The sequence below is a fragment of the Amphiura filiformis genome, chromosome 11 (genome assembly GCF_039555335.1).
Source record: "Amphiura filiformis chromosome 11, Afil_fr2py, whole genome shotgun sequence".
NCBI lineage: Eukaryota > Metazoa > Echinodermata > Ophiuroidea > Amphilepidida > Amphiuridae > Amphiura > Amphiura filiformis.
Window position 1 is genome coordinate 1,105,751 of NC_092638.1, and position 20,696 is coordinate 1,126,446.

Sequence of the window (20,696 nt, forward strand, 5' to 3'; positions counted from 1 at the left end):
CAAATTTTTTAAGCATAGCGTAACAAAAAATTATTTGGCCAAAAAAAATTTTAAATTATTTTTAAAAACTAGATAAAAATATCTAGGACCCGTATTTTTATTTTTTTGAATTTCGACCAACTTTGAGAAATTTGCACCAAAAATGGTCAAAAAATGCAAAATTGTCAAAAAAATCATTAAAAAGCCTGATTTTCGCCCAAATTTCAAATAATTTTGATGAAGTTGGTCAAAATTAAAAAAAATAAAAATACGGGTCCCAGATATTTTTATCTAGTTTTTAAAAATAATAAAAAAAAATTTTTTGGCCAAACAATTTTTTTGTTACGTTGCAAAACTCGTTTTTTGTGATTTTCTATAAAAATGAGCATTTTGGCCCAAATTGGACCTCACAGATGAATTTATCAAGTCATTTCCATTCTAAAAATGTATACTTTTATATTCTTTAGACTAATAATTTAGCAGTTATGAGGTCCGAAAGTTTCCATAATTCCAGGGTTCAGACCAACCTTAATTCTCTGAATGTCATAAAAGTGGGAAAATAAGTGGTCCTAGCCCATTTGAATATTCTCCCATTTATTTGATATAGGTTACCTGAATGTGTAATAAAATCCATATAATTCCAGGACTGAACATTATCCCCTTTGTGAATCCTAATCTATTAGATTTCTGCATATCTGGTATAAAACCATTTTTTTTCTCACTATTTTTGATGTCATCTTGGATAGATTTATTAATATCCACAAATTGTACCTTGTATATTTGATAATTACTTTGCACGTTTTATTTTTGATGTATTAATGAATTCTATTGATGTGATTTTATTTAAGAGCAATTTATATGTCTGTTATACCGATTTTGTTGTACCATTTTGATGTGATAATCTATGTGGTTTGATGTTGATGTGATGATAGTGACTGTTTTGTGATGTAGTAGAATAGTGAAATGCATGGGGTAGATTAAAATGCCAATTGGATTGAAGATATCTGGTGAATTATTACAGAAAAAAATAACGAATATTTGAAAGTGGTTTGTTAATTGACATGCTTGGGGCACAATCAACATGAAATGATGTCATAATTTTACAAAGATATTTGATAGGTCAATTTCAAATATGCCAAACCAGGCTGGTTATTCTATTTCAAAATATGAAAAGAAAAAAAAATTTCATTTGGTAACCATGGCTACCGATCAAAATTCACACCCAAAATTCTTTTTCATTAATTTGGTGATAAAGTATGTTGTTTTACTGATTGCATTGGGTCATGATTTACCTTGTGGATACCCAATTAAGTAAAGTCACATAGTATACTTTACCTTTCTCTGGAAAGTACCAAAGTCTGGTGACAGTGACTTTGCAGTAGCATGCATTGGTTGAGGTTCTAGTTGTACTGTGCTGGTGTGTACATTGTTTGATGTCAATTATTTCTCATTTTACCCGATATGCAGAAATCAACTGATGGCAAAAAGATATAACTGATGCCATCCTTGTATCAGATGTGTAGCAGGTGAATATGCTCACCTATTTGGGGGAAAAAGCTATGTATTGTGATTGTTACAGAAAAACACTTTCCTTTGTCAAAATGGTTAATTCTTTACAATAATCTGTGACAGATAGAAGTAACCTTAACATTATTAGTATGCAGTTACACCCACTGTCCATGTAAGATGATATATTGGTTAACTCATGAAAATAAACCACGATAGAAGGAAGTAACATTTATGTTTTTCATTATCAGTTACACTCACTGTCCATGTAAGGTGATATATTATGGTAGTTATTGTATACAGGTAAAAATGGCAATATGAAGATTGTGAGTACACTTTAAAATTCTTAGCTCCAAGCATAAAATACAAAATGGTTTATTTTTATTGTATTATCCTGTGTTCAAATGGATGAAATGTTGTTTGTAAAGAAGAAAATGAATTGGTAATCCACTTTTAAAACTCATGCTTAGGCGATAAAAAACAACAACCCACCTTCATTTATGGGTGGATGGACTTTTCTAATAGGGTTGGTTGGTCAGGATTTAACCCTAAAATATCCACGAAAGCTTGAAAAATCTGGCAAGAATTTGATGATTTTTTTGCAACATATTTTGAGAAAATTTATTTTTCAAGCTTTTCAGTCAAAATCAATTAATTTTGGCTCAAAACCAGCTGATTTTAGCAAAATTCAAAAACACAAAATCATAAAACGGAGATTGTCGCCTTATGTTTTTTCAAAACTCTTTAGTCAAAATTAGCCAATTTTAGCGAAAAATGGCTGATTTTACATGATTTAGCAGAATTAAAAAAGAAATTCTCACAAAGCTGGGTCTGTCGGGCTCGTAAAGCGGTGAGTGTTTTTGTCGCCTTATAATGGATATCAGTTGACATATTATGAGGGTTACTTGTGTGTGCTTTATTGTTACTGGCACATGTTGCAAGTTTGGTTTGAATTGATTTTGTTGATGACAGGCTGTCTGAAGGTACTGCAAGCTAAACTTTAAAATACAGAAATTAGACCCCCTGGCTTTGGACATGAGTGCCAGTTTTTCTTTGGGGAGGGGGAAAATAAATTTAAGGGTGGGGGAAAATGAACTTGTTTTTTTTATTGCCCCAAAAGTTGAAATTTCACCAATTTCTTATGGGGTGAAAGTCCAAGATTGTGGGACATTCCCCCTATATCCCTGCCCCTGGCACCACCACTGGACAGGGCAGATGCCAATGGTATATTTCAGTAGAAATCCATACACCCCATATGAAAGACATAGCCTTGATATTCCACATAGGGGTGTAGATTTCAAATGGAGCCACCCATTCCGTTATACCCCATATGAAATTCACACTCCCTGTGTGCAAGATAAAGGTCATGTGTTGCATAGGGGTGTATGGATTTCAACTGGAATAGCCCAATATGTGATAACAACCTGCAGGTCAGGATGGACAAATTGTGATTCCAATATTTTGTGAAAGAAAGAAAATGTGTGTTTTATTTTATTTTTCATACCGCACCATTTGTTTAAAATATTTACATGTAGATTGAATATAAGAAAAGATTACATTGTGTTTATTGCATGTAGTTGAAACAAAAACAGAAATTGAACGAGCATGTGTTCAGAGATATTATATTCGGAATGTATTTGCCTAATAATTTATTGTTTTATCAAACACATCTTGCACTTTCAAATTTCAGAGCACTTTTTTTTCTGCATGAGAATTATTCTTTATATAAATGTATGATTGCTCCTGTGGGGACCTACACTACATGAGCATCTCCTATAGGAGACCTGTAGGATGATGCATGGGTGTTATGTAGGAGACCTGTAGAATGAAGCAAGGGTGTCCTATAGGAGACCTGTAGGATGATGCGAGGGTGTCCTATAGGAGACCTGTAGGATGAAGCAAGGGTGTCCTATAGGAGACCTGTAGGATGATGCGAGGGTGTCCTATAGGAGACCTGTAGGATGATGCGAGGGTGTCCTATAGGAGACCTGTAGGATGATGCGAGGGTGTCCTATAGGAGACCTGTAGGATGATGCAAGGGTGTCCTATAGGAGACCTGTAGGATGATGCAAGGTTGTCCTATAGGAGACCTGTAGGATGATGCAAGGTTGTCCTATAGGAGACCTGTAGGATGAAGCAAGGGTGTCCTATAGGGGATATGTAGGATGAAGCAAGGGTGTCCTATAGGAGACATGTAGGATGATGCAAGGGTGTCCTGTAGGAGACATGTAGGATGATGCAAGGGTGTCCTGTAGGAGACATGTAGGATGATGCAAGGGTGTCCTATAGGAGACTTGTAGGATGATGCAAGGGTGTCCTGTAGGAGACATGTAGGATGATGCAAGGGTGTCCTATAGGAGACTTGTAGGATGATGCAAGGGTGTCCTGTAGGAGACCTGTAGGATGATGCAAGGGTTCATTTCAATAAGTTGTCTTCTTAATGTATGAGCGTATGTTGTCCATATATAGGCGTAATGTATATTTTCCACATGAGAGTATGCAATATACCTGGAACAGCCTAATTGAAGCATGGGAGTATGCAATTTACTTGGAACAGCCTAATTGTACTGAGCTTGATGCACGAGGGAGTCCAACCAGACATTGGAATATCTTTGTGACATTCAAGATTGTATTACTATATTGCCTATTTTGTTGTCTTATAATATTTTCATGATAAAAATTATTCTGAAGTTCATCGCAAAGAAAAATCCTCCCCTTTTGTATTTGTGTAATAGCTGAAAATTTTATAAGTCAATTCAAAACTTGGGATGAACTTTGGAGTAATAAAAACTTTAATAGCAGTATGGTGTATGTGACTTATGTTTGCTGATATGATACTATTTTATCCTGAGCGTAATGGCACATAGATTTCATGAAATTTAGTACTCAACAACAGTCACAAAATAAGGATCTAGAACAAAAGGAGGTATAATAATAGCACAGTAAGCGTGACATACACCATTCTACTGTTAAAAAGTGCCAGTATGTTTATCAATGTGTATCAATATAACAATGTATAATAAAACAAAAGCACAATTAGCAATCATTGATACTCATGTAAGCTGTGTTGTGTGTTGGTCACTGTATTGCCTTTATCCCGCCTGCTGCCGTCACACAACAAACAAATAAACAGACTTCTGGTACACTTATGTTATGCCGTTTAGATTAGTAGTAATATATGTACCTATTGGGAAGGGTATGGGTGGAGTAAACAGGTGCAGCTGAACAGGAGAATGAAATCCAATATGAATCTAATGCTAAAACACTGATTTCTACTTGTACTGTTATGATTGAATGATGAGAAATAAGCAAAACATTTATTTTGTGAACTCAATATAGGGTGGTTAGCAAACTGGTCAACATCTGTTTGGATCATGAAGTAATCTGAGCTATTAAACACAATGATGTGTTGGAAAATTAACTGAACTACATATATTGTAGTTACAGGTTAGGCTGCCTTTTATGGTATTCAAATGTCCCAATTTTTGTGACCATCTGACCAGATTTTCGTCATTTAAAATATCAATTTTTGGCCAATTATACATTGTGGGGATTAATTTTAAACTTTCAGAGTTGTGACTTTTATGAGGTGTCATTCCATAAGTAGATGATCTGTACATGTTTACTAACAGAAGTAAGTTATATTTTGTATTGACCTTTGAAAACATGTGTATAACATGACCCCATATGACTTGTATAACATGACCCCATATTTGTGAACCAATTTCTACTTTCCATTTGTAGTATTTTATACTTGAATTCTAATGCCTCAAACACAAAGAGCAGTCTTTTGCAGTCAATAGTGCTCACATTAGGAATGACAGTGCTTAAAATTTGCTCAATTTTTGGAAAATCTGTGCACAATCATTACCATGTAACAAAACTTGGAACAGTGAAGTATGCAAGATATTTTGTGTTTGAGGACTTAAGATTGAACCTATAGTACTGTGAACCTTTCGATACAACCATAAGTGTTCTTGAATTTGAACCCTGGTTTGTAATGGATGTGGTGTTCATACCCATGTGATGTACACGTGGTATCCATGTGATGTACATGTGTTATCCATGTGATGTACATGTGTTGTGCATTTGGTATCCATGTGGTGTACATAATAGTATACACATGTACAATAAGATATATGCATGAGCACAATATAGATTTCACATGATGTGCATGTGGTATACACATGATGTGCATGTGGTATACACATGATGTGCATGTGATATACACATGATGTGCATGTGGCATACACATGATGTGCATGTGATAATACACATGATGTGCATGTGGTATACACATGATGTGCATGTGATATACACATGATGTGCATATAAACACTTTTTATACACGGACCATAAATGAGGTCTAGACTCTTGCACAAGCTTGTAATATTATGCTTTGTAGAATGCACATTTGTTGTTATGCAGAGTCTATTTTGTGAACAGAGCTCTAACTACAGTCAATTTGATATAGCTGTATTAAATTGTAAACACTTTACATAAAAACAAATAAACGTACAGCTTTTAACATTTGGGATGAACTTTTATGATTAGTGCACCACAAAACCTTATAAGAATAGCAGCATGTCTCTGATGACAATGTAGACATTGTGTGGCTGAATATATTTTTGAAGAAAAAGTCTTTCATATTCAGGCCATATAAACCTTAACAGTTCATCTTGAAACTGCTTAAGCAGCAGATCTGGCCAACACAAGAAAGCAATTATATGGTAATATGAGATACGTTTGTTAAATAGTTTTTAAAAATTCAGCGGGAACTGTTACAAAATTGTATAAAATCACAAATATAATGTGCAAGATGTTTTATAAGAAATAACTTTTGTATAGAGAAGCAAATTTTGTGAAAACTTGTGAACATTTATGTCTGTTATCACACTTGCTGGTTGTATCAATACCAGAGGGCTAGTGTCATTAAATTGGCAACTGTCATTGAAATCTTGAACTTTGACGTTGGTTTTTGTATTCAAGTTTAATGCCATTGCCTATCCTTCCCCAAGTGCTTGTGAAAGACAAACTGTGCTCTTGTTTAAACCAGTGACTAGTTATTAAACCTAGTTAACAAAGCTTTAAATTTGGATTAATTGACTAGGTTGGTGTTTAATCCTAATTTAAAGTACTGCCATAACACTAGGCTAGGCATGTAAATTGTTCATAACTAAGCGCCCATCTCCTAGCAAAACCTAGTTAACTATGCATGCCATGAACTAGAATAAACATAAACTGTCTAGTTCATATTTTGTGTTGCAGGTTTGTGGAGTTTTATTGAAAATAAATGTTTTGATAAGTTAGCCTAATTAAATATCTTCTAAACTTGGTTCAACATATGTGTGCAATAACTTATATCTTAAATCAAGTTTACCATAATATGCAATAAAATTCCATATTAACATGTATACATCTGGTTTAGCTCTGCCAACGTAGGTTATTGTAGATATGTTAGAGAAAACTTTAGTTAGTAGAGGTATAACTCTAGTTAGGAGAGTGGTAACCCTAGTAAAGGAGTTAAAGTTAAGATTTAGAGGAGCACAATGCTAGTGAATTATTAGTTTGTTCACTAGGCAATTTATTTGGCTGAGGTTTCACAACATTATTAGGCAACTCAAAACTTGTCTGACATGGATATGGTAAAAAAACATGTTAATTTTGATCAATTTGTAACTGTAAAGTAAACATTAATAAAAGTTATTACATTATGCAGCTGTGTTTGATGTTTGAGGGAGAAAAATGTAACTGGCCATGGATAGGTTACCCTAAATATATGATTGCTTTATGGAATTAATTAGTTATTTAAAGGAGTATTTAGTGATCCTAGCATCCTCTTTTTATGACATTTTTCAGTACATATCCACGAAAAAGCCTATTCCCAAAATTTCAGTTGATTCCGATTTTGCGTTTGCGAGTTATGCATGATTATGTGTATTACACTGCTCCATAGACAATGCGTTGTAATTTCGTTCTGGTGCACCAGAGCGAAATTCAAATTCTACGATATCTTTGCTAAACGAATTAATCTGCAAGAAATATTTTGTACATAAACATTATGTAGCCAGAGGTTTCCAGTGATATAAAAATCTCAACTTTTTTTGAGAAAAGTGGGGGATGAGGCTGTGGATCACGAAATGCCCCTTTAATTTGTAGAAGACATGTTTTTTCCCACAATGAAGAGTGCGTTCTCAAACTTATCACTTATTGATTATGAAAGTGGGTTTTGATTTCAAATTGATATTGATTAATGGCCATGGTATCAATTGATTTTTTTTAAATACAAATTTCTGACAAAATAAACCCAGACAGGGTATTTAGGCATTTATATTAAACTATTAAAACATAAAATAATGGTAACCCAAAAAGTATTATTCTCAACATAAAATGAAATTAATTTTTGATCTGCACAGATTGATAGTATGCTTATACTATGTTGTATTTGAGAATAATAAAATTGGACTTCAACACTACTTGTTTATTTCAGCACTACTTATTTATTTCGGTAAGCGAAATTAGCAAGTCGTGTTGAAGGCTAATTTGAAATTATTTTCATTTTATTACCACTAGTGTATGAATCTGCAATTATATACAAGTTGTATTATAAACTGGGTTGAATATTATTCAATCAAAGTTAAATTAGAGTTACCTACTAGTGATTGTGACCTAGCTACATGGTTAATCAAAAGAGCATGCTGGCTTGTAGGATGTCAACCCTATGAAGTACCATGTAATATTTAGGTTGTCAATGTCAGCCTTATGAATAAAACAATGTGAATTGTACATTTCTGTTAGAGTGTACACAATATATGAAATGAAATTTATTAAAAATGGACTGCTTTTGTAATAAAATTTCACAACAGAAAAAAAAATGTGTTGTATGTTGTTTTATTTTCAAAATTAATTTGCCTTGAGAACATTATCGGCTTGCTACCAGCAGTAGATAGTTGATGAAGTGGTGTGGTATCTGTGTAGATAGTTTACGACGTCATATGCTATCAGCAGTATATAGCCAGTGAACACAATTTTTTTAAAGTTAACATGTAATGGTTTGGGTTAAAACATTTTAAGAATATTTACATGTCTGGTTATATACATGTAAAGGTCATAAAAATGTTTTTAAAACAGTTTATTTGGAAAAGCAATACAACCTTTGATAGATGTCAAAATGTTATTTTTATAAAATATTTGTTGGACGGCCTAATCACGAAAACCAAAGCCAATATTTCTATTCTGGCTGGCGATTTAAACTGTCACTGATGACTGTCAACTGACGAAGAGGGCAGGGTGAAATATGACTTCTGCTGTACACATGATCTTACCCAGATCGTTGCAGAAGCCACCCATCAGCTTGGCAGCTGTCTAGATCTTATCATACAGATGCCCCCAACCTGTTGACCCCCGTCTCCATACATCACAACATTGGTACATCCGACCACTACCTTGTCCAAACCACCACCCAGAAGAGTATGGCTTCACAAACAGACACATTGAAATGTTCTCAAAAGTGCTTATAGCCGCAGCGCCGTGGAACACTTTGCTCACAACCAAGGCAGCTTGTGATATTGAGACCAATGTCATCTGTTAGGCAATGCATGCGTTTATATCACAAAGAACTGTGCAGAATGGTGAAATGAGACTTAAGAAGAAAGATAGCAAATGGAGACCCGACTTGAATATAACAGAGCCAGGACGGAGTACACATCTGTGTCAAGAAAAACTGCCCCTGCTCACAAGTCCAGAGTTTAGGAAAGATGACAAACTCCAGACAGGATCGAAGTATTGATAGTGGTCTGCACATCGGCTCATGGGCAAAGGTGGCAAGCAGTAAGATACCAAACGAATGGTTTGCTGCATTCTTCAGTGAGAAATCAACCATCCCTTTTGCTGAGAACTAAAGCCAACATTCCAACCAAGACTGCTTTCAAGTGTGCCATCATTGTATTCTGGTTAAAGCAAGTCAGTAAGCAGCTGAAGAAACTGTACATCAACAAAGCTTCCTCACGACCAGATGATATTACATCCATTGTGCTTTGAACCACTGCCTCAGAACATGCAAGGTTATGTGCCTAACAAGTGGAAGGGTGCCAATGTCATCCCATGTCACAAGAAAGGGGACAGGCATTCTCCCAGCAACTATCGCTGGCATGCCGTATATCCTTACTCTCAACACTGTCCAAAGTCATGGAGAGACAGATATATAAAGCTATGGGGGCACCACCTAGCCACACGTCAGCTAATATCCAAGCAATAGAGACATTGCGATGTTCCAAACGCAGCACGTGGAACGTACGTTTTCACATACGTTTTGACGTACGTTTTTACGTATGTTTATACAGTGTTAAATATTGCTAGTCTCGGTTCCATGCTGGATTGTGCTCATTCGTCACGAAGGAGAACGAGTCAGCTGGAATGAAAGACTATAATATTTGATCTAATCTAATCTAGGTCGATAGAGGGCATGGCATAGTGATTGAAAAACATGCCATATTTCTCACATCATGCTGCATTTAGTTTGTTGGTATGATCGTGAAGTCCTGCAAAGTCCTTGTGGATGAGGCTATGGTCATCTGCAAAGAGAAGCTCATTTATTTCTCCACTAGTTGGATTTGCTTCCTTGGCGATCTTGTCCATATAAATCAAGAAGAGCACTGGCGACAGCACACAGCCTTGACGTACCCCTGATGTTACTGGGAACCACTTTGACTGGTCACGTCTGGTTCTCACCATGCATTTGCTGTCTTTATAAGAGCTCTAACATTATCTAGCAGTTGACCTCTTATACCATAGCCCTCCATTACAGCCCAACACTGTTCTCTATCCACCATGTGCAGTTCCTGGTTGAACTCGATACACTTTTCACATAATGGTCGTATCGCGAAAATGGCATCTGTACATCCCCTGTCTGAAGCCAAATTGTGTCTCACGTAGTTGCAGCTCCACTTCAAGTAATATTTTCCTGAAAGACAAACAAACAAGCAAGTAAACAAACAAAAATAAATATATTGGTGACTATTGAATTTTCGAACTACTGGACCGCTAAGATTTGCTCATCCCATTTTCAGAATAGCGTCACTTGTGATTTTACCTAGAAACCGGCGTCTTGAGAAATACATTAAAAATCTGAATAGAAACGCAGCGTCTTTTTAAATCTTGGCAGATGCTTGGATTCAAGCCTACATTTAATACATGGTACAAATTTTTCACAAAATCTGAATAAATTTTTTGATATTTGATATTGATTTAATGTTCAACTTTTACCGAAATGTAAAAACACTGCATCGGGACCATTATTTGGTGATGTGAAATCTTCAGGGTTGGCTACCTCTGATAACATATGTCTCCCATCAGCTATCAAACTCCATCAATAACAGAGAAGAAAGTGTAGAAGTATATACAGTTACCTGCCTGGACATCAGTAAGGCTTTTGACAGGGTATAGTATCCCAACCTCTTGGCAAAGCTATATGTTCTAGGTTTTATTGGTAAGCTGCTGAAATGGCTGGATAACTACCTTACAAACCACTCGAGAGTCTCAATTTATGGCATTTCATCAACTGAAAAACCTATAAATGCTAGTGGCTAACAAGGCTTCATCCTTGGTCCTCTTTTGCGTATTATCTTCATCACGGCATTACTTCAGGACTCATCCTATATGCAAAAATAACCCTGATGTCATCAACTATGTCCAAAGAAGATAGAATAGGTCCTGCAACATCACATGATGTAGACCTCAAGGCGACAGAGACGTGGGCAAACAAATAGAATGTTCTGTTTGGTAACGCGAAGTGCAAGACCACCACTATTTCCAACCGCAGAGATCATACTAGTCTCTATTGTCTCCCCTTTCTTTGGAACAACTCTGGAAGAGGCAGATAGTGTTGACATGCTTGGCTTGGTCTTACTGTAATTAAACAAAGACCTGTCGTGGACTCATGTTATGAACAAGATGGCAAGAATAGCCAGCATTTCTGGGCAAAAATTATGTTATAACGTCAAATTAATGTCAGATTCGGATTTCTTGGGGTCGACTTACCGGAAAAAGTGTCTTTGTACACGATTTTAGGTCCTCTTGTTCAAAACTAAATTTTTCAAGATGGTGCCGGCCACCAATTTGGATTTCTGGGTGAAAATGATGCCGTAATGTCAAACTAATGTCAGAATCGGAATCCTTGTACTCGACATATCCGAAAAAAGTGTCTTTGTGCATGATTATAGGTGCTCTGGTTCAAAACTTAAATTTTCAAAATGGTGGCGGCGGCCATTTTGGATTTTGGCCTCTAGCGAAAAATGCCGGGGTTTTCGCGAGGGACATGGTGGCTATTTTGTTTCTAAATGGTCCATAGAAGTCGAATCAATCGTCAAACATTACTAGCCAGAGAGTGGTCACCAAATTGAACTTTTTCACCTAACTATTTACAACATAAATCAAGAACCACAGGACCAACAAGGGTTTAATGTGATATTTGAATTCTTCTACACACTCGCTACGAAATGATCAATGCAATTTTGCCAAAGCTCACTACCATTCGCAAGATGCTGTGAACTACCAAATCGCAACAGTTTAAAAAGTTGCTAACCTTAATGATTAGGCATACTAAAATAGTGTGTACGTCAACTAAAATTTTATACAATAATAATGTCCAAATTGCCCACCAAATGGCTTTAATTGGGCCTTTAATTTGCAAAATGTTATACATTCTCAGGAGAGAACATCCCCCTCAGACAACCCCCTGCGTATGCATTAAAGAAGTGCCCTTTTTTGCTTCTGCTTTGCACACCCGGCACTTTATGTTTAAAGCAATAATTTTTACCGGGCTTTCAATTGGGCTCTCATTTCGCAAATTTTCGCCTTTTAGTTTTAAAATTTTACACAATAATAGTGCCAAAATGGTCAGCCAAATGGCTTCAATCAGGTCTTCCCAGCAAACACAAAACGTTTTCGACACCATTCGCAAAAGGTTTATAAAAGGTTGTCAGAAAGCGTTTAAATGTCGGTTTATATAAAGGGTACATTAATGGTATAAAACGTTTTCATAACATTATAATCTTACCCCAGCAAACACAAAATGTTTTACAGAAAACGTTTAAATGTCGGGTTATATAAAGGGTATAAAACGTTTTAATAACATTCCAAAAACATTTTTGAAAACTTGATACAAAACATTCTAAACATAATGTTATTTTGGGGTTGGAAAAAATATTTTGCAAAAATGTTTGCCCAAAATATTTGCAATAACGTTTTAAAAACGTTTTCATGACCTTTATAATAACCCGACATTTAAATGTTATTAAAACGTTTTGAAAAAAAACATTTTAAGAACATTTCTGTGTTTGCTGGGTGCAAATATTTTAACATAATGTTATTAAGTGTTGATAAAATATTTGGCGAAAAAATGTGTGCAAAAATAGTTTACAATAACTTTTGCTGGGTTCATGTTGCAAAATTTTCTCACTTCTGAGGGGGACATATCCCCTTCAAACACCCACTGCGTCACGCAAGCGCGATGCGATTTCTTCGGGGCCATTTGGTAAATTTTATTATTTTCTCTCAAATTGGGCCCGTGACTACTCTGGATCCCCCACTGATTTGAAGGAGCATTATGCTATCAGCAGTAAGTAGCGTGATATCAGCAGTAGTTGATGAAGTAGTGTGCTATCAGCAGTAGATGGTTGATGAAGTAGCGTGCTATCAGCAGTAGATGGTTGATGAAGTAGTGTGCTATCAGCAGTAGATGGTTGATGAAGTAGCGTGCTGTCAGTAGTAGATGGTTGATGAAGTACCGGGTAGCGTGCTGTCAGCAGTAGATAGTTGATGAAGTAGCGTGCTATCAGCAGTAGATGGTTGATGAAGTAGCGTGCTATCAGCAGTAGATGGTTGATGAAGTAGTGTGCTATCAGCAGTAGATGGTTGATGAAGTAGTGTGCTATCAGCAGTAGATGGTTGATGAAGTAGTGTGCTATCAGCAGTAGATGGTTGATGAAGAAGTAGTGTGCTATCAGCAGTAGATGGTTGATGAAGTAGTGTGCTATCAGCAGTAGATGGTTGATGAAGTAGCGTGCTATCAGCAGTAGATAGTTGATGAAGTAGCGTGCTATCAGCAGTAGATGGTTGATGAAGTAGTGTGCTATCAGCAGTAGATGGTTGATGAAGTAGTGTGCTATCAGCAGTAGATGGTTGATGAAGTAGCGTGCTATCAGCAGTAGATGGTTGATGAAGTAGCGTGCTGTCAGCAGTAGATGGTTGATGAAGTAGGGTGCTATCAGCAGTAGATGAAGTAGCGTGCTATCAGCAGTAGATGGTTGAAGTAGCGTGCTATCAGCAGTAGATAGTTGATGAAGTAGCGTGCTGTCAGCAGTAGATAGTAAATGAAGTAGTGTGCTATCAGCAGTAGATGGTTGATGAAGTAGCGTGCTATCAGCAGTAGATAGTTGATGAAGTAGCGTGCTGTCAGCAGTAGATAGTTGATGAAGTAGCGTGCTGTCAGCAGTAGATGGTTGATGAAGTAGCGTGCTATCAGCAGTAGATGGTTGATGAAGTAGCGTGCTATCAGCAATAGATGGTTGACGAAGTAGTGTGCTATGAGCAGTAGATAGTTGATGAATTAGCGTGCTATCAGCAGTAGATGATTGATTATTTATTTATTTATTTATTTATTTATTTATTTATTTATTTATTTATTTATTTATTTATTTATTTATTTATTCATTTTTTTCTTTCTTTCTTTCTTTTCTTTCTTCTTTTTTTTCTTCTTTCTTTCTTTCTTTCTTTCTTTCTTTCTTTCTTTCTTTCTTTCTTTCTTTCTTTCTTTCTTTCTTTCTTTCTTTCTTTCTTTCTTTCTTTCTTTCTTTCTTGGGACTGGGGAAGGAATCAAGTTACTCCTTAGCCCCACTGCCTCTTTCATATAGAATAAAGGTTCTGGTTAAATATTTTTAGATTGAAGCAATTATCTTTTTCTCACATGAAATCAAAGAAACGAGACAAACTGAGTATGAAAAACCTTAACCTGAAAAATTGTGTATGCAAAAAAGTGACAAAATTGCAGTTTTGTGAATGAAAATCCCAAAAACGAAAAAAAGAAGAAGAAAAAGTTATTGAAGCTGGGTACCGGGCCTGGGAGATGACTATTTTAATCTTGCAGAGTAAAATATGAAAAGGTGAGCCAAAACAATACACCGGATAGCGTGTGTGGTCCTGTAGGGATTCGAACCCTTAGTCAGTTTTCACACTAGACCCAATACTAGTAAAAAGCAACAAAGCGATGTAACCACTACACTGAGCCAGTGCACTTGAACGTAAGTTTCAATTAGCCTATTTATACTTTGGTGTGACTGCGACACTAACTAACTGGTACGCTCATGGTCATCAGCAACCAACGATAAGTATGTGGAAGTTATTCTATAATTATATATAGTGATTTACTATGCCAAAAGGAGATAATATCGTTAATATAGTGATTTATTGTGCAAAAAAGAGATAAGTTTATGAATTGTCCAATTGTGAAAAGAATAAGTAAACGAAAGAAAGGAAGAGAGAAAAGGTAAAGAACAAGAAAGAATTAGAAGAAATATGGAGAGAAATGAAGATTGAAAAATAAAGAAAAATAAATAAGAACGAAAAAGACAGAAACGAAGTACGAAAGGGAAAGAAAAGACGAAGTAAGAAAAAAGGAAAGAATTCGTCAATGAAAAAGGGAGTACGATTGAAAACATTCAAAAGAAGAGAAGGAAGAAATAAAAAAGGTTCGGAAAAAATCAGATTAGACGTATCATGATGAATAATTGCACGAATGCAGTTCTGGCACTGTCAATGAACAGAACAAAAACAATACGCCGGATTGCGTGTATGGTTATGGGCAGGTATGAGTATAGAACCCATGCCTTGACATTTTTTTTGTAAATTTTATAATTTTTTTTATGAACGAAGTAACCATAGCACAGAGCCAGTGCACAATTAATAGACTGTTTTATGCCATTTAAGTTTGCCAGCACGATTGCACCACACTGAATATAATAGTATGACGTCATTTCATTCATTCTGACTATTCACTGTGAAAGAACAAAAAAACACCCTTTTGTATTACGATTATAAATACGCACAGAGCTCTACGGTTTAAAGGTCAAAGTGTTTGCTTTCATTTACTAGTAGTACCTCATTATTTGGGCTCAATATTGGTAGAAAACATTCCTGGTAGTTATATCAGGGTAGGTATAATACCTACCATGGTTATATATGTTATTAGGGGCTACTAATAATTATTTTATGAAAAGTATACCACATTATTCCGGATTGAAATTGATAGAAATCGTTTCCGAAATTTCAGCTCTATATACGTGCTGTTCCCGGGCATTGCTGAGTGGATGCTGATTCTGTTAATAATCTTTGGCATTCTGGAGATATTGCGTAATCAATGTTGTTCGTTCATGGGCTTGTTTACGTTGGTTACTGATGACGCTAGAGGGCTCTGTCATTGGTTGATTGTAACATTTTTATAATAAATATCCGCTCCTTACAAAATACAGCTTGCTAGCATTACTATGTGATGACCTGTTTCATAACATATTGGAAAACAATTAGTGGTTTGCCTTTGATATTTGATTTTACATACTACAAAAAGAAATCGAGCAGTTTAAGGGAAATATGAGTAGGCTATTTGATCTAGAAACACTTATCGTCGGCTGCATCGCACAAAACTACGTCCAAACCAGGAAGTAAAGTGGTGTTTCGATCAAAACAAAACAGACCGACTAATATAACGTAGTCCGGGAACGTAGTGCAGTGGTACAGAAACTTCCTCGTTTTAAACAAAAATCTACCAAAGTTGAAATATTTCAAAATAATGACAAAGGCGGCCAAAGTAAAGGAGCAGTTGGTGCGAGAACTCATACGGTTGAAGAGACAATCTTGTCGAAGTGGGTTGAAATCTGGCGATGTTCGCCAAGTGTTTCTCAACTCATGTGCCGGCTTCCAAAGTGGTGGTAGTGGTAGGCAAGCGAGTGATGATCAAGGCACAGATTTACCGTCGCGGAATGGCAGTGCTAATTCATCAGATACACGGAAAGTACGTCCAATTTGGAGAAGAAGACTAGTAACTTTCACTTTTGCACTTATTCCAGTTCTTTTAGGTGTTCTATACGTATGTCATCGAGCTGAGTATGATTGGGAGGACTTTATGAACGATGTACGAGAAACCCCATGCATCATAGAGAATAACTTTTTCATCATGGAAATGGCACGACCACTAGCTCCATGCGCCATGTGTAAAAACCTAACTAAAGTACCAACTTATAATCTCATTGACAAAGAGGAATTCCTCAATAAACACGCTTATTCAGGCCGACCAGCTATCATATCCGGTGCAACAGCAAATTGGACTGCTATGGAGAAATTCAGTTTTCAGTTTTTCGAGACCTATATAGGAAGTACCCAGGTTCGTTTGATAAGATTGAAGATGAGTGTCAATTTTTCCCTATAACACTGATTTTACGTCATTAGAAGAAGCATTTAATATGTCGGATGATCGGGCAGCTATGAGGGAAGGAGAAGCAGGCTGGTATATAGGATGGTAAGCTGTCTATTATTATTATTTTAATCAGTTATAAGTCATTATAATTATAGTTTTGTTGTCTTTCTGAAATGGTTTGCAAAAAAAGTACACCCCTCTTAGGTTGAAAATAGGTCACAACTCGACATAATTATGACCATTACATGCCAAGTAACTGACACCCCCATTAGCTTGAAAATAGGTCACCCACTCGACATCATTATGATCATGACATGCCAAGTAACTGACACCCCTCTTAGGTTGAAAATAGGTCACCCCTCAACATCATTATGATCATGACATGCCAAGCAACTGACACCCCCTGCATGGTGTATGTTGTGTTCATCTATATGTTTTAAGATATTTAAGTTTACACAAAGATAACATCATTAGCCTGTTTGCATTTCGCCCCATCTTCTCCATCTTTATGTAATTATGTTTGTCCTCTTTTGTAATTGGGCTCAAAATCATTACATATTTTGGCCCTTAATGTAATCAGATAAAACTAGCCTGTGTAACACTAGAAACATTATGAAAGATTTTCATTGACCATGAAATATTATACTGGGCACTGACTTACAACTTAGCAATATGTTTTAAGACATTTAAGTTATATTGCACAAAAATAACATCATTAGCCTGTTTGCTTTTTGTCCCATCTTCTCCATCTCGTATTTTATGTTTTTCCTCTGATATATTTGGGCTCACATACTTTGGCCCGTAATAATTTGATGAGATAAAACTAGCCTGTGTAACACTAGAAAAAATATGTAAGATTTCCATTGACCATGAAATATTATACTGGGCACTGACCCACAACTAGCAATAATAATGTAAAATGATCCACTGTTTGGAATAAATCTCTTTAATATCAAGATTAAAATGCATTACAAAAAGAAGATATGTTATCAACCCATCTTTAATCTCATATTTCATATAATATCAATTGGATCAGTGAGGTGACGTACACAGGGTATTATGTTGAATTATTGAATGGGAATAATATTGTGACCAAACACGTCCTGATGAGGTTCTCTCGGATTGGTCAAGTATGTTATAATAATGTACAAAGTTGAACTTATGTATCTTTATAATCAGACACATAACCATGATTATTACGTTTTGAAAATGTAAATGGAAGATGTCTTTTTGTACTTGTCTGCCCTATACGGGGGGGGGTTACAGAATTAAATCTGAATTCTTTGATAAATATTTTAAGACAACACCTAGGCTGTGCAAGTTTATAGATGGCCGTAAAATAAACACCGCAGAAGGAAGGCCAATCTTTCATATTAAACTGTTAAAAATAGCCACACATAGTCTATGTTTGTACCGGGTTTAGTCTACTTTTTGCAAGAACAATTTTGGTCTAGCCTCCCCCGGTAATAAATCCAAGCAACCTGTCAGATTCCTGTTGATCCTGTTTTTGTCCAAACCAAATCAATATTTCTCTTGATGTCCCATTGTTCATCCCAGTGTTGGCGCATTCTCATGTTTTATATCGGAGGTTTGACCTGGTATTTGTATCAAAAATTAATCATTTCTGTAAAATTGGCGTGACTTATATTTTCAGTTGCTTGAGAAATTCCACTATCTTTATATCCTGTATTAAATGTGTACATTTATAATAAAACTCCATGTACACACAAGTGTGGTATTGAATTAAATTAGGCAAGGACATTATTGGAACAGAAATCAGCTACAATATGTTAATTTAGAAGTGACCCTACAGCATATTAAGTAACATAATTCAATAGAAACGCGTTACAAAATGGAAATTGGCGCAAAGGTAGAAGGTTATAGGGCAGAATAAATAAAATCTTGGTTTTCTGTAACAGGAGTTGTAATATAGGTTCTATGTTAAATATGTCATGCCCCATTCCCTTCATGATTGCAAAAAATGTTGTGTCTTCCCAAATTGATCACATTCCCTAAAAATGCGTGTCCCAGGTCTCTTTTTACTAGAAGCAAATGAATACCCGAATGCAAGAAATGGACTTGGGTCATTCTTGTATTGAGGTATTCAATTGTGTTCCCCTCTTCTTTAGGGGATAAAATGTGTTCCCCAAATTCATCCATTTCCCCTGGGATAAACATAATGTTTTGTTTTCTGAGGAGAAATAAATTTTGAGAATTGCCGATAAAATCAAAACAATTGCTATCTGCTTGCAAGGGACTAACACAGAAGATACAATTTTAGAATGATAAATATTACCGACTAATGCTATATTATTTCAGGCAGTGTTGAGAAATCAGTGGATAAATGCTCTGATAATTCCTGCATGCCAGCATCAGCTAAATGATTGATTTTTAGATGCTACTACAATTATAAAGGTGCTATTTTTAAAAAGTACAATTGATCGTACTTGTATGAAGCCTTTTAAAACTAAGACAATGGATGTTGATTTTTTAAGAGAAAGAGATGGAGAGAGAATGTCTGACGAATGAAAAATAGACAAGGAAAGAAAATACTAGTAGACATGGAGAGAAGAGCCAAGAGCATGAAAAAGATAGAGGTAACGGTGTGTAAGCTATTGAAGGAGAGGAGAAAATGAGAGGAGAAAATAGAAAAGAGATGGAGAGAGAATGTCTGACCAATGACAAATAGACAGAGAAAGAAAATAGACATAGAGATGGGAGCCAAGAACGTGAAAGAGATAGAGGAGAAGGTGTGTAAATTATTAGAGGAGAGGAGAAAATGAGAGGAAAAAAAGAAAAGGGATGGAGAGAAATGTCTGACCAATGACAAATAGAAAGGGAAAGAAAATAGACACGGATAGGGGAGCCAAGAACATGAAAGAGAATAAGATAGAGAAGGTGTGTAAATTTTTAGAGGAGATGAGACAATGTGAAGAGAAAGTAGAAAAGAGATGGAGAGAAAATGACTGATTAATGAAAAAATAGACAGGGAGAGAAAATAGACATGGAGAGGGGAGCCAAGAACATGAAAGAGATAAAGGAGAAGGTGTGTAAATTATTAGAGGAGAGGCGAAAATGAGAGGAGAAAGTAGAAAAGGGATGGAGAGAAAATGTCTGACCAATGACAAATAGACAGGAAGAGAAAATAGACATGGAGAGGGGAGCCAAGAACATGAAAGAGATAAAGGAGAAGGTGTGTAAATTATTAGAGGAGAAGAGAAAATGAGAGGAAAAGAAGAAAAGAGATGGAGAGAGAATGACTGACCAATGACAAATAGACAGGAAGAAAAAATAGACATCGAGAGGGAAGCCAAGAACATGAAAGAGATAGAGTAGAAGGTGTGTAAATTATTAGAGGAGAGGAGAAAGTAGAAAAGGGAACATTAAAAAAAGGTAAGGCAGAAAAAACAAATGAAAAATAAAAAACACATAGAAATCAGTTTAAAACAAAATTCTTAATCTTAGTGTCTCATCTCCTTACTCCAAAAAGTTGAGATTGTTATATCATCAGAAACTTAATGGACATAATGTTTGTGTGCATAACATTATAGATTTGGTCATTTGACAAAGACATTGTTAAATATGTATTACGTGTCACTCGCAAATCCAATGTCAGAAGCATTTTTCGTGGATATCTATTAGTTGTTCAATCTCCGCTTGAGAACATTCCTTGTTCTGGCATTTACAGGCTCACACTTCCACTACCCATGCCATTGTTTACATGTTTACAATGTTTACCAACATA

At 35.8% G+C, this 20,696-nt stretch overlaps 1 protein-coding gene across 1 annotated transcript in view; it reads left to right on the forward strand.

Annotated features, from left to right (window-relative positions):
• Positions 1-16,162: 16,162 nt before the first annotated feature.
• LOC140164195 (bifunctional arginine demethylase and lysyl-hydroxylase JMJD6-like) overlaps positions 16,163-20,696 on the forward strand; it is a 106,191-nt gene continuing 101,657 nt past the window's right edge. The window contains 3 exon segments of the mRNA XM_072187441.1: positions 16,163-16,895; positions 16,898-16,948; positions 16,951-17,053. Coding sequence (XP_072043542.1) covers positions 16,328-16,895; positions 16,898-16,948; positions 16,951-17,053 — 722 coding nt within the window. The 5' untranslated portion in view covers positions 16,163-16,327.